This window comes from Falco cherrug, chromosome 4 (assembly GCF_023634085.1).
Source record: "Falco cherrug isolate bFalChe1 chromosome 4, bFalChe1.pri, whole genome shotgun sequence".
Classification (NCBI taxonomy): Eukaryota; Metazoa; Chordata; class Aves; order Falconiformes; family Falconidae; genus Falco; species Falco cherrug.
Genome location: NC_073700.1, coordinates 53,437,553 through 53,449,625, shown reverse-complemented (window position 1 = coordinate 53,449,625; position 12,073 = coordinate 53,437,553). Strand labels below are relative to the sequence as shown.

Genomic DNA, 12,073 nt, shown 5'->3' with positions numbered 1-12,073 from the left:
ACCTGTGACAGACATGAGGCCAGGCCAGAAATGTGAGGGTCTACCATGATGTGAGTTCAAGGGACCTCTGAGGCACTCTCTGAGCCCTCTAGGCAAACCTGCTCCAACACACTTTGAGCCTACAGAGCCCCATGGAAGAGGAGAAATGACCAGCCCAGACACCTGGGATGCCTTGCGAGGCCTGTGATGTGGGAAGGGAACCAGCCCATGTGCTATGACATGGCCTTGTTGGTGAAGCCTGAGAGTGTGCAAAGATGCAACAAGAGAAAAGTATTTCACACCGATAAAGTGTGGAGGAATATCCATATTGGAAAAGAGAAACAGTATCCCTGCTAAGAATTATCACTATACTAGTATAAAGCATACCTGACTATTATCTATACAGAACAGAAACTGTGATGAGGAGACCAAAGGCACCTTGAAGTCCTTTGATGGCCCAGGCTCTACAAATGCAAAGCTCTCTCTGGGTATCGGCAACATCCGAGTAGGAAGGAGCCTGTGAATATGCAGGTAACAAACAAGAAGGGACAAACAACATCTTTGTGATGCATAACGCTCTCCCCTGGTTTACAGGCTGTCTTTAAAAGCAGTCCCCTATGTTAGGAGTTCAGAACAAGGGAGTTAATGTGTTGGTTCTTCTCCCCTCCCCTTGTTTTTTGCAAGTGCCAGTAGAATTTGGAGCAAACTGATGAACTGACGAATTTTTACATGTTGTGCTACAACAATAACAGGACTTAAAGCAAACCTTGCCACTCTTAAAGGGACAGAAGGGGAGAAAAGCATTATGAATGGCCTGAGCTAGACGGAAACAGTTGGCATAGACAGTTTCAGGAGTGGCTTTTCTGTCAAGCCAACCCTGGGCTTGATCCAGCAAAGTTGGGTATGTCATGGGAGGGCTCCTGCCCTCACAGACTTTCCTGAGTATTCCTCTCCTTTCAGTATTAAGCCCCACTGAACTGTCTTGGCTGTTATGGACCTTGGACTTCATTTGCTGCTCAGTGGTGTCAGCAAAGCAGAGACAAGTTTAGTGAGACAGGATGGGAGCAGCTCTTGCTGCAGCCTTGGGACTGTGCCCTATCCAGCCTTAGCTGAGCATGTGGACAAGACATACATGCTCTCACCAATACTTCTCCCCTGGCTATTTACCCTTCCTTTCCACTGTGTTTCAGTGGTTTCAACTGGCACCATCACCCCAGCACCTGCCACCACCTGACTGGGCAGAAAGCACCATGCTTCACATCACCAGGGTGTCTGTTTTGAGCCTAGAAAACCCTTCTCCTTCATTGCAGCAATGGTCTCCAGACCTCCTGCATGCTCCACCTCTCCACTTCCCAGCTGCACTCTTTGGCCCTGCAGGGTTCTCTTTGGGATCCAGAGCAAGCTTACGAGCCCAGCCCTGCTCTGGGAAGGAAATTCAACATGGATGTTGGTAAGAGTAGGACCGGTCTCTACCTGCTCGCAGGAGGCCCTGGGGATGAGACTGCGTACTCAGTGCACAGCCAGCTGCCTTCACCCTACTGCGCACGGCTCGGCTCTCCAAACAGAGCATCCGTGACTCAGAGCCCGGAGGATTCCCCCTGTGACACGCTTGTGCAATGCTTGTTAAGTGCTGTCATTATGCCAAATAAACCCCTTTGAAATGCGGCCGGGCTATTTGAATCATGCACTTGAGGAAAGCAAGCACAAATGCTGACCAAGGGGGAAGGAGGCACATCAAGCCAGGTTGTCCCGTTGGGCTTTGCTTGTGCTCCCATACATGCAAAGCAAAAACATCTGTCCCTTGCGAGGTCTAGCACAGAACAGCCTCCTTCCTCCGCTGCTTTGCACCCATGCTGAGCACTAGCGGTACGGGAAGCGGTGCAGAGACCGGCAGTCCCTGTCTGCAAAAGCAGCAGCATTGCTGCAAGGCTGGAATTGACTCATCCCAGTTGCAGGAAGCGGGATGTGAGCAGGAAAGGGATCCCATAGATTTGGGATGGAGACACCAGTGAGTCAGTCTCATTTCCCCTGGTACAATCAGCAATCCTTGATTTTCTTTCCTAGGAGAGGCCACAGAATCACAGCTAAAGTGAAGGCTCCTCCAGCCTGATGCTTTAGAGGGAACAGTCAAAAAGCCTTTTGTGGCCAACAGAAAGCAGGGCTATGAGCATGCCCCTGTTCCAACTACTCTACTGACAGCAGGCCCAGCTGTAGAGCTGAGTCTGGAAAAAGAAATGCCACGTGCACAAGTGAAATGGCTCATCGAGCCAGCACAGGAGCTCAGAGAGAACAGGACCCCTCCACTTCAGAAATGCCTCCTGCCCCTCATGCAGTTGTGTCTTTACCCTGCCCTGGTGCTGTGCACTGCAATAGCACCCACTGACATGAGGTCTCTGCAGAAAGGTCTTTAGAAAGGAGAAGAAAAGACTTGTGTGTCCTCAGTAGAGCTTGGTGCTACACCCAGCCCTGCTGCAGGCTTATTGCAATGTCCTGGGCAAGGCCTTTAAATTCTTCTGCCTATGCTTAACTGAAAAATGGGAATAAAACACATCCTCTCCCTTCCTGGGCACATATCAGAGCTTAAGCCATGTTAGTAAGTGCTCTAAAGTTTTCAGGCAAGAAGTCTTAGAGGTGTTCTAATGTCTGTAAAAGACATGTTTTGCCTCTGGGGCTACCTGGAAAGGGCTGGGGAGCAAGGTGATTCACTTTGGTTATCTTAGTTAGGAAAGGCTTGCTTGCTTGATGCAATGCCTGTGTCTAGTGCTTTACATATCAAGTCACTGGTTTAACTTAACTAGGTTAACTTAACTAATAAAGTCCTCTTAAGATTGAAAGCATAGTAATAATAATTAAAAAAATCAATGAATATGTAGCAGGACAACAAAATTTAATAAAGTGAGTCTAAAATCTGAGTAGATTAAGGTTGTTCTTTAATACACACTGTGCACTCTGGGAGAGTCCCAGCCATCCCCATGTTTGAAACAGGCACTTCTTGCTAAGACCTTGTAAAATTTTCGGTTTCTGCTGTAAAAGAAAGGCTCCTTGTGTGATCTTGGTCCAGTCATTTAATCTCACCAGCACAGCTCTTCCATGCCTGGACTATGCCAGGAGCAACACAAGTACCAGTAGAGTCAGTTTCTCCAGTCCCACCAAGAAAAAAGTGGAGATGGGAAAATGTTTCCCCTACCCTTGGCACACTACACCCTGTGGACAGACCAGGCAAAGGCTGTTTCTCACCACCTACACAGCGAGATCCCCTTGACCCAGCCGCCCTCTATCCCCATTGCCGCTTGGGTGCAAAGCGCCCGTGCTGTGCTCCGGAAAATCCAAGCAGGTGGGTGAGCTGGTATCTGATAATAGGCTAAAACATCATTCCGTGATTATATGCTGCCTGGCAAAACAGAGCCATGTCAGATACAGTTGTAACACAGATACATGTATATAAAGGCAAGTCCCAAGCCTTGGGGCAAGGGTGGGAGAAGGCTGCATGTGCAGGGATCGCACTGTGTGCGGCTGAAATGCAGCCACCTCTGCAGAGGAGCTGTTTAACGTCACACCTCAACCTACTGCAGTAGCAGGGGAAAGGGAGATGGATGCCACTGCCTCGGAAATGTCAAAATCCTCAACTCCAGTTAATCAAGCAGAGAAGTGGGTAGATGCAATTCATATTTCTGAGCTCTAGAGATTGCTTTAGGAGCTCTGGTACCAACGCACGTGGCTCGTGCTGTCCCTTGGGTGACCTTCCACGGCTCTGCCTCCATCCTGGCTAATGGGGAACGATCACCCCTCACTTCACATAGCTGCTCTCTGCCAAGCCTGAGCTTCGCTTTCTCAAGTGCAGAGCCTGCCAAGACTCAGCTTGGTTCTCCAGAATTTACAGCAAAAGGAGACTCGGGTATCTCATGGGATCCAGAACCCACCCCAGCATAAACGGGGGGCTGTTCCACCCACCTCGAGGGGGACAGATCCCAGGAGAGACCTGAACCAGAGCATAAGCCAGGACTTTACCTGTGCACTGCTCTTACTGTGGTGTTGCCACCAAACTCTGACAGTGGCACGTTCAGGTGTTGCACCTGCGTGTTGCTGCAGCAATGCTACCAGTTTGCTTGTCCTTCTGTTGGCAAGGCTCACTCCCACCCCGCTCCCATGCACTTACGTTTCCTGAATTGCAAAAAATAGAGATGGAAAGATATGTTAGATCACATTCTCCAGCCCTTATGGGCTGTAAAGTGGCTACTGCAGGACATCACAGGGTTTGGTCAACTTCAGCCTACACGAATGTGTAAACTGACAGAGCTTCTGTGTCCAGTCTTGGGGAATAAACAATAAAAAGCCAAGAGCAAACACAGGTCACAGCCAGGAAAATATTCCTAACGCACATCCCAAACACCAGCATGACATCTCCAGTACCACGGCATTCGCTCTGCTGCTTGTGGCTATGACTCGTCTCCTTGCCCAGTTCATTATGGGGCTGATCTCATCCCACTCCAGTTAGAATGAGACCGGTGTTACAGGGAACAGCAGAGGAGACGGAAGCCCCACCACAACCAGCAGAACAGAGGAAGGGACAGACACCGGTGCCTACAGCAATGCCACCACATAAGGTCCCAGCCAGCACCTATCTCCTCCCAGACACATCCTCTCCCAGTCCTTCTCCAGGCACAGGCTTTAACTACCTGCATCCCTCAGCACGCACCAAGCTGCCTCTCACCCCGGGAAGAACAACATTTGAGATGCCAGTAAGCAGGTTTCTCCCACGGTGAGGAGGTCTGCCCATACTTCTAATTCAGCCCAGAGATCCTCTCCAGTGATCATCTCCCCTACTACCATCCTCCTGGGCTACAGGAGTTGAAGATGCCCAGCACTGAAGCTCCGTGTTCATTTTTATTGCTGGTTTTTTCCTCCTAAACCAAACCCTTCTCCCTTCTGCACCATTTCTGTACTCCGGCTGTCCTCAGACCAAGTCAGGCCACATGTCACTGATTCAAAACCAAAATAAAATGCTTTTTCCATTCCATGTGCAGTCAGCCAGTCAGCCAAGGCAGTGCAAGTTACCTGGAAAAAGTTTTAATTTTGTTCATGCTTCTATTGTGACTCCACATGGACCCCAGACCCCTCCCAGGACAGGGGACAAGTTACTTCTAATCCTTCCCCACACATGAATTCTGCTTCTGAATTTCCCAAGTCTTCCTTCACTCACTCCACTCTCTCTTCTTTCTTTTTTTTTTTTTTTTTAAACAAACCAAAAAATGAACAGCACTAACATTTGGCAAAAAAAAAAAAAAAAAAAAAAAGATCCCAAACCAACCCACATTTTTGCTCTTAATCTGGCCCCCTGGGTGTGGAAGAGCCTGTTGCTGCTACCAGTAGCTCCTTTAGGCTGAACAGCACAACGCTGCACTGCGTTGGAGAAGGTCCTGCGGGGTTACTGTGCCACAATAAATCATGCCAGCACAGCCCTAAAAACTTGCCAGCTCAGCCCCAATGGGTATCAGTACCCTCTTTTTTATTATTTCTAAATCATTATTTTTTAAGCCTATTTCATCCCTCTCTGTAAATGCCTTATTTGGGAATTTTCTGGTTTTAAGAAGCTCCTGTATCTTTCCCCCTCATCATGGTTGAAAGGATGCAGATGGAGCGTGAGAGCATCCCTGCTCCAGGGGATCTTTTCCCTTTTGTTCCACTGAACTTTTTCCAAAGGTACCAGGCATCTGGGTCTGTGTGGAGGCCACCAGCACTGCCTGGCCTGATTTTAAACCTATGCCATGGTGGGACGAGCAATTTAATCAGCTCAGCAAAGTAAAAAGCTCTGTTTAGAGGTAGATAGAAAACACAGTAACAGACACACCCCCACTTGCTCCCCCTGACAAATACACATTCGATGTTTCCCCCCTGATTTCTTTCCTTTGGGAGGATAATTAACCAAAACCTACTGAGAATATGATGTCTCAGTCCCTGCCTCTGCTCAAATTGTCTTGAAGCTGAAAGCAGCCCAAGTGTCCATACCTCTGCGGACCTTAGAGTGAGTGATGCTTTAATTAGAAACTACTATGGGGGGGACATGACAATTTGGGGATGGTAAATTACAGATTTTTTGCTATAAGCAGTCAAGTCGCTATGAGCTAATATAGGAGAGGCTTTAAACAGGGATGGCTGAGATGAGGTGTTCGTTGCTTGCACTACCAGAATAAAATACTGCTGGCCCTCTCTGCAGTCCCTTCAAAAAAGAAAAACAACAAAAACTCCCCCCCAAAAAGAAAAGAAGGAAATTAAATTAAAATAAAATAAAGCAGCATGGTTGTTTTGCTAAAATCAGCTGGTTTGGCAGCAGACCGTCCTCGACTAGGAGAAAAGAAACTGCACTGCCGGTACCGTGACGTGCACGGGTGCATGGGGGGGACCCCCGTGCCACCCCCTAGCCCCCCCCTCCCCCGCCCGCAGGGCTGCCCCCCAGCTCCAGCCGTGGGGTGGCCGTGAGGTGGTATCCTGCCTGAGGATAAATACAGAGGGAAAAGGGGTGGGGGTGGGGTGAAGGGGGATTTGGGCAGCCAATGTCACAGCACCCAGCCTCTTCTCCGACTTCCCCACCCCAACCAGAACCTCCTTTGCATTTCCATGGCCCGAGGGGGCTTGGTGTCACTGCGACAGAAACATCTAAACCCGCTGGTGGGCACCGGGGAAAGATGTGTGTGTGTGTGGGAACAACCTCCAAAACCAAACAAAACCCCAAACCCCAAAGAGTCGCGGCTGTGGTCCCCCTACCCACACCTGACGCCCTGGGTTGGAGGACCCCCTGCCCCTCTCCCCGCCCCCCTCCCCCCCTCCCAGGGCCGCCTCTCTCGCAGCTGCGGGCGCAGGACTGCGGGCCGAGGGGGGCCGGGGACCGACCGCTCTACCCTCGATGGGTGACAAGGGAATATTTATGTTGGTATTAAAGGAATGCGTTTCCTTCTCCAATCAGGAATGCAAGCCGAGTTTCTAATTATAAGTTAGATGGTGGCTGGGAATAAAAGATTGCTTTTTAATGACTCCCGTCCAGGTGCTCTTTCTGCCTGTCTTCCCAAGAATACATTTGCATTTTATTGCTTTTCTCCCATCCCAACGAATTCCCTGCTTTCAGACATACCTGACATAGTTGGAGAGGCTGCCTTCAACACCCTCACCTCTGCACCGCCGGGCAGCGCGGCCGCGGGCGGGAGGGACCGCGGCCCCCGTCCGCCTCCGCCCGCCGCGGAGCGCACCTGAGCCCCGCTAGCGCCCCTCGCCAGGCGGGGGTGGGGTGGGGGGGCAGCCATTAAATGCACTTAAAAAAAAAATTTTTTTTTTTTTTTTTTGGGGGGGGGGGATGCTTCTGAGTTATTTACAGCACCGCTTCCGCACGTAGAGCGGCTGCAGGGACCGCGCAGCTTGTTTTCCCCTCCGCGGGCGCGGAGCTGGCAGCTCCCGAGCCGGGCAGCTCCCGAGCCGGGCAGCTCCGCACCCGCGCAGCTCCGCACCCGCGCAGGCGGCGGTGCAGCGCGGAGCAAGAGCGGTTTTGCCGGGGCTTCTGTGCACCGCACACCCGCCTGCGCGGCTCCGCTCCGCTCTCCCTGCGCGCCCGCCCGTCAGCTGCCTGCGGAGCAGGAGCCTTCCTGCGCTAGGGCTTCCCTGAGCCCAATTACCTCCGCGGGGTAATTAGAGCAGATCTTGCAGTTACATGCCTTGCCCAGCACCATTTGCTTTTTGTGGGGGAGAGAGAGAAAAGGCTCTTAAAGGCGTAGGGTGCAAAGCGCGGAGGAAAAAAAAATAAAATAAAAGGAGCTGCAACCCGGGAAAAGAGAGAGAGAAAAAAAGTGCGTTATACCGGGGGAAGGTGGGTGCGCAGGTCCCCGCCGATCTTACGCGGGGCAGCTCCGCGGCAGCACCGGGCACATCGCCCCCAGCCCCGTCCCTGCTCCCAGCTCTGCCTTTCCATAACCAGCCCAGGTTGTTCTGCGTCCTCTCACCTCCTTGCTCTTTCTTTCCTTACACTCCCCCCCCCCCCCCTTTTTTTTTCCCTTTCCCCCTAAATATTCCTTAAAGCGAAGGGGAAAAAAAAAAGTTTTCAGCCTTTTGCCCCCCCCTCCTTCCACCTGACTAGCTCGAAATCACCTTGAAATGCTCATGTCAACTTGTATCATTATCTCTTTAATTCAGGCAGCGCCTTTTGTTCTTCACAGGAGAGGATCAAAGCACTTAAAAAAAAAATAACTTTCCGATCGCTCTCTCTCGCTCTCTCTCTTTTACAGTAGGAGAAGGAGAGATCAGGTATAACCCAGTCAAAATAAACAAAGTGAATGCATAAATAAAAGAGGTGAAATGCAGGTTCTAAGAACTTGCTGGCGCTGGAACAATCCCACCTCTTTAGCTGAGTGGCAACGAAAGGAGAATTTCAAGTCATCTTAAGCTCAGGGGTTGCAGAGAAAACAGAGGAGGGGAAAAATAAATGAAAATGAGAGGGGAAAAAAAAAAGAAGAAGAATAAAACTTACCACCAGATTGGGTAACTTGACAGAGCCTGACTCAACCCACAAAGAAACAGGAAATATCCAAAAGAGGCCATTGATGAAAAGTTGTCTTTCTTTTTTTTTTTTTTTTTTTTAACCAGAGTTGCCAAAAACCTTCCTTTCTTCTGAGGCAGGATGATTATTTTAATAATAATAATAATAATAACAATAATTTAAAAAAAAAAAGTCAAATGAAGTGAACTCAACCCGACCAGGTAAATCCTCTCTTGCTTCCTCTACTACTCTCAAGGAAAAAAAAAATCTCAGAGAGGTAAAAAACTCTTCTCTCAGCCAAGACACTGAAGGCAAATATTAAAAAAAAAAAAAAAAAAAAAAAAAAAGTTTGAAGTAGCTCTCTTAAAAAGGACCCAATCAGCACTTATTGCCAAAGGGAGAATTCTGATGCTTTGGCTTGTTCTGTCAATCAGGAGCGCGAAGTCAGGAATGAGCTAATTGCAAGGAGATAGTGTTTTAATACTCATTAGGGGGCACGTTGGCCCACAAGCCAAGGGATAAAATGTAGTTTTAAAAAGGGGAAGGAAGATTTAGGGGGTTTAAATAGACAGGGGGGACCCCTGTGGATTTGGGTAGCTATAACAACCTGCCCGGATTTCACTCCCTGGGTCGAAGCTACTAAAATGTGGGGAAAAAAAAAAAAAAAAAAGGGGTGGGGGGGAAGTATGATTTTTAACAAAAATTATTATTTTCTCGATTTGCTCCTTCTCACTATTCTGTCTTCTCAAATCCCCGTTTCCTTACAGTGACAGTCAAGATGCATTTCAACTAACTTTCTAGAAACTTTCAGTCGGTTCTTTCTTTTCTTTTTTTCCCCCTCTCCTTTTTTTCATTTAAAAAAAAAAAAAAGAGGATTTACACCCAGACATGCATGCACACACACAGACACGCACACCCCCCCAGACACGCACACCCCTTCCCCACCAGCCCAACCAGCCAGATATCCAAGAGCTCCACTGAAGACATCTGCTAAGAAATCAACTTCTTCAATGCAAATCCCAATAAGGCTCATCCAGATCATCGCAATTTGCAGGAGTCCCAGCCCCGGACTTGGCGAAGGCGCTGCTGCAAACGACTTCATCCACCAGATCCACCCCACAGGGCACTAGTAATTGATCTCTTTTTTAATTTCTCTCTCTACATATTGTAACAATTTCTCTCCTTTCAGTGGCGGTGGTGGGGGGTGAGTGGGGTTGGATTGCGTGGTTCCAAAAATCTGCAAGTTTTCAGTGGGGTGGAAATAAGAAAAAAAACCCCACCAACAAACAGAAAAAAAAATTATGATTAGTGTTATTATAAAGATGTAGCTTCTCGAGACTGGGTACGCGGTTAGATTTGCTGCTCCTCTGGAACATATTGTTTAAAGCTTGCTGTATCTGTGAGCAAGTGTCACCCAGCTGACAGGCTTTCTCCTTACCCTGGGTCATTTGAAAGGGGGCTGGAAAGGCGAAAACGAGGGGATGGAGGCACTGGATGAGCTAGGAGATATTTTCTCCCTGGAATAACAACGATGATTCTCTTTTACGTGATTTTTTTTTTTTGGAGGTTGTTGTGGTTGCTGCCTGTTGGGGATTTTTTGCTGTTTTTTTGTTGCCCCCCCCCCCCTTTGTTTTTTTTTAAGGGGAGAGAGAGAGAACTGGGTGAGATTTTATTTATTTATTTGACTTGGTTTTATCTGTGAATCAGAAAATTTCTGTGGCTCACACGGAACAAAGAGAGGTACAATTTTTAATGACTTTGTTGGAGGAAGGCTTGCAACCTTGCATTAGCTCAAATCAAAATGTGCTTTCTTTCTCATTAAGGATTGCATATATATTTTCCCTTAGTAGGGAAAATTTCTATTTACACACACAGAGTTTTATATGCATATATATAAAGATATGTTTGTGTTTAGCTAGATGGAGAGATATATTCATTCTAGTGAAATTATACTAGAAATGCAGTTCATTCGGGGATATTTAAATCATTGGGAATTTGGCAGGGGTCGGGCCCTGATTATTTTCTTTAGGGTTGGATGACAAGTGATTGCAAATGTGAGCCCTGGCAAGTGCTCTGAGATCTAATCGCTTCATGTAGCTGAGCTCCAGTCGATCTGAGCAGCTTCTCGCTTGCTTCCACAGAGGAGGAGCGGATGCTCTCTCCGGCTTTCCCAGCAAATCTCTGTCGTGTCGATGCTGCAATTATATTGAGCGTATTAAATCCATCCCACCCCCACCCCCCACCCCCCTTCAGCGCCCTCCCCCACCCCAGAGGAGCCAAGGAGGCTGGAGAGGGAGAAAGGAGTTTTATTGCATAAGGTAGGATGAGGAATAGGAGGAGCGTGGTGGTGTGTGAAAAATCATTTTAAGGACTTTCCCTCTGTATTAGAGAAAATCCCATCCAATTATAGCATTACTGGAAAGAACCAAACACTGAGACTTTCAAAGGAGGGGATTTCTCTGTCTTTTCAAGTGAAATTGCTCACACTGCAGACTGGAGCACACAGACACACACACACACAGACCCGCAGACACCGGGCGTGGGGGTCCTGGCAAACGGGGACGGAGGGGGAGGAAGGGGCAGGACACGCATCCTTTCCAGGGGTCGAGCTAATCTCCCCTCCTTTTGTTCCTGGGGAGAGATTTAAACATCCCCCAAAGCCTCTGCCCCTCCCACCAGGAAGCACAAGGCAACTTTACCTGGAGGTACAAATTCAGCCACTCTCCCTTTTCCTCTTTGCTTTGCAGCTGCTTATTTGGGAAGGATGGAGATAATCCACTTTGTCATAGGCACACACACACACACACATGCACACGTGCGTGTACACACACAGGATTGTACTGATTTCTTCAGCGGGCAGCATCGCTGCTCACTGACGCCAACTGCTTTTAATTACACTGATAAAAAGGTAGTCTGGTGGATACTAGCTATTCCCATTGCTAGGAACACTCCTGTACATTAATTATCTGTTATCAACGCTGCCTCTGGACCGGAGCCCTTTCAGGGCCAGATTTTGCAGTCTGTTAGAGGCAGTAAAAAGGCTGACACAGACTTTAGGGATGCAGGACTGCTGGCATTTGGCTGCCCAAATCTGCAGTATTTTCTCCCAACAGTTGGTTTTAGGGCCTGATGTCAAAACCTGGCTAAGCTTACCCATGCTGGTCCGTTGGTTTCCATCCCTCTCCCAAACAGCTGGACATGCATTCAGACATAGGCTTTACAGTGGGCAGGATCTGGCCCTCGGTGGGGCGGCAGCAGCATGGCTTTGGCTTCTTTGCTCTTGGCATTGCTCATCAGTGCCCAGGGAGAAGTTCTGAGGGAAGTCCAGGTTGCAAGGTTGTGACTCCTCAGTGGTAGACACCAAGCCTCAGTCCTGCTGGAGCTGCAACCTGCCTCACACAGATCTTCCACAGTGCCCCCACAGTGCCCAGCCTTACACCAGCAAAGTAAACACCAGTTTTGGTTCGTGACTTCCCTGGGAGGTGAAGGTCCACCACCCTGGCTAGTTAAGAGAATAAAGTTTCGACCATGCTCACAGCCATGGGGCCAATTCCTTGGCCCCTATAAGGCTGCTGA

At 48.8% G+C, this 12,073-nt stretch overlaps 1 protein-coding gene across 1 annotated transcript in view; it reads right to left on the bottom strand.

Moving 5' to 3' along the window:
* WNT3A (Wnt family member 3A) overlaps nucleotides 1–8,673 on the bottom strand; it is a 91,695-nt gene extending 83,022 nt beyond the window's left edge. The window contains exon 1 of the mRNA XM_055708844.1: nucleotides 8,489–8,673. Within this exon, the coding sequence (XP_055564819.1) occupies nucleotides 8,489–8,559 (71 nt within the window). The 5' untranslated portion in view covers nucleotides 8,560–8,673. The remainder of the gene's footprint in view (nucleotides 1–8,488) is intronic.
* Nucleotides 8,674–12,073: the final 3,400 nt, after the last annotated feature.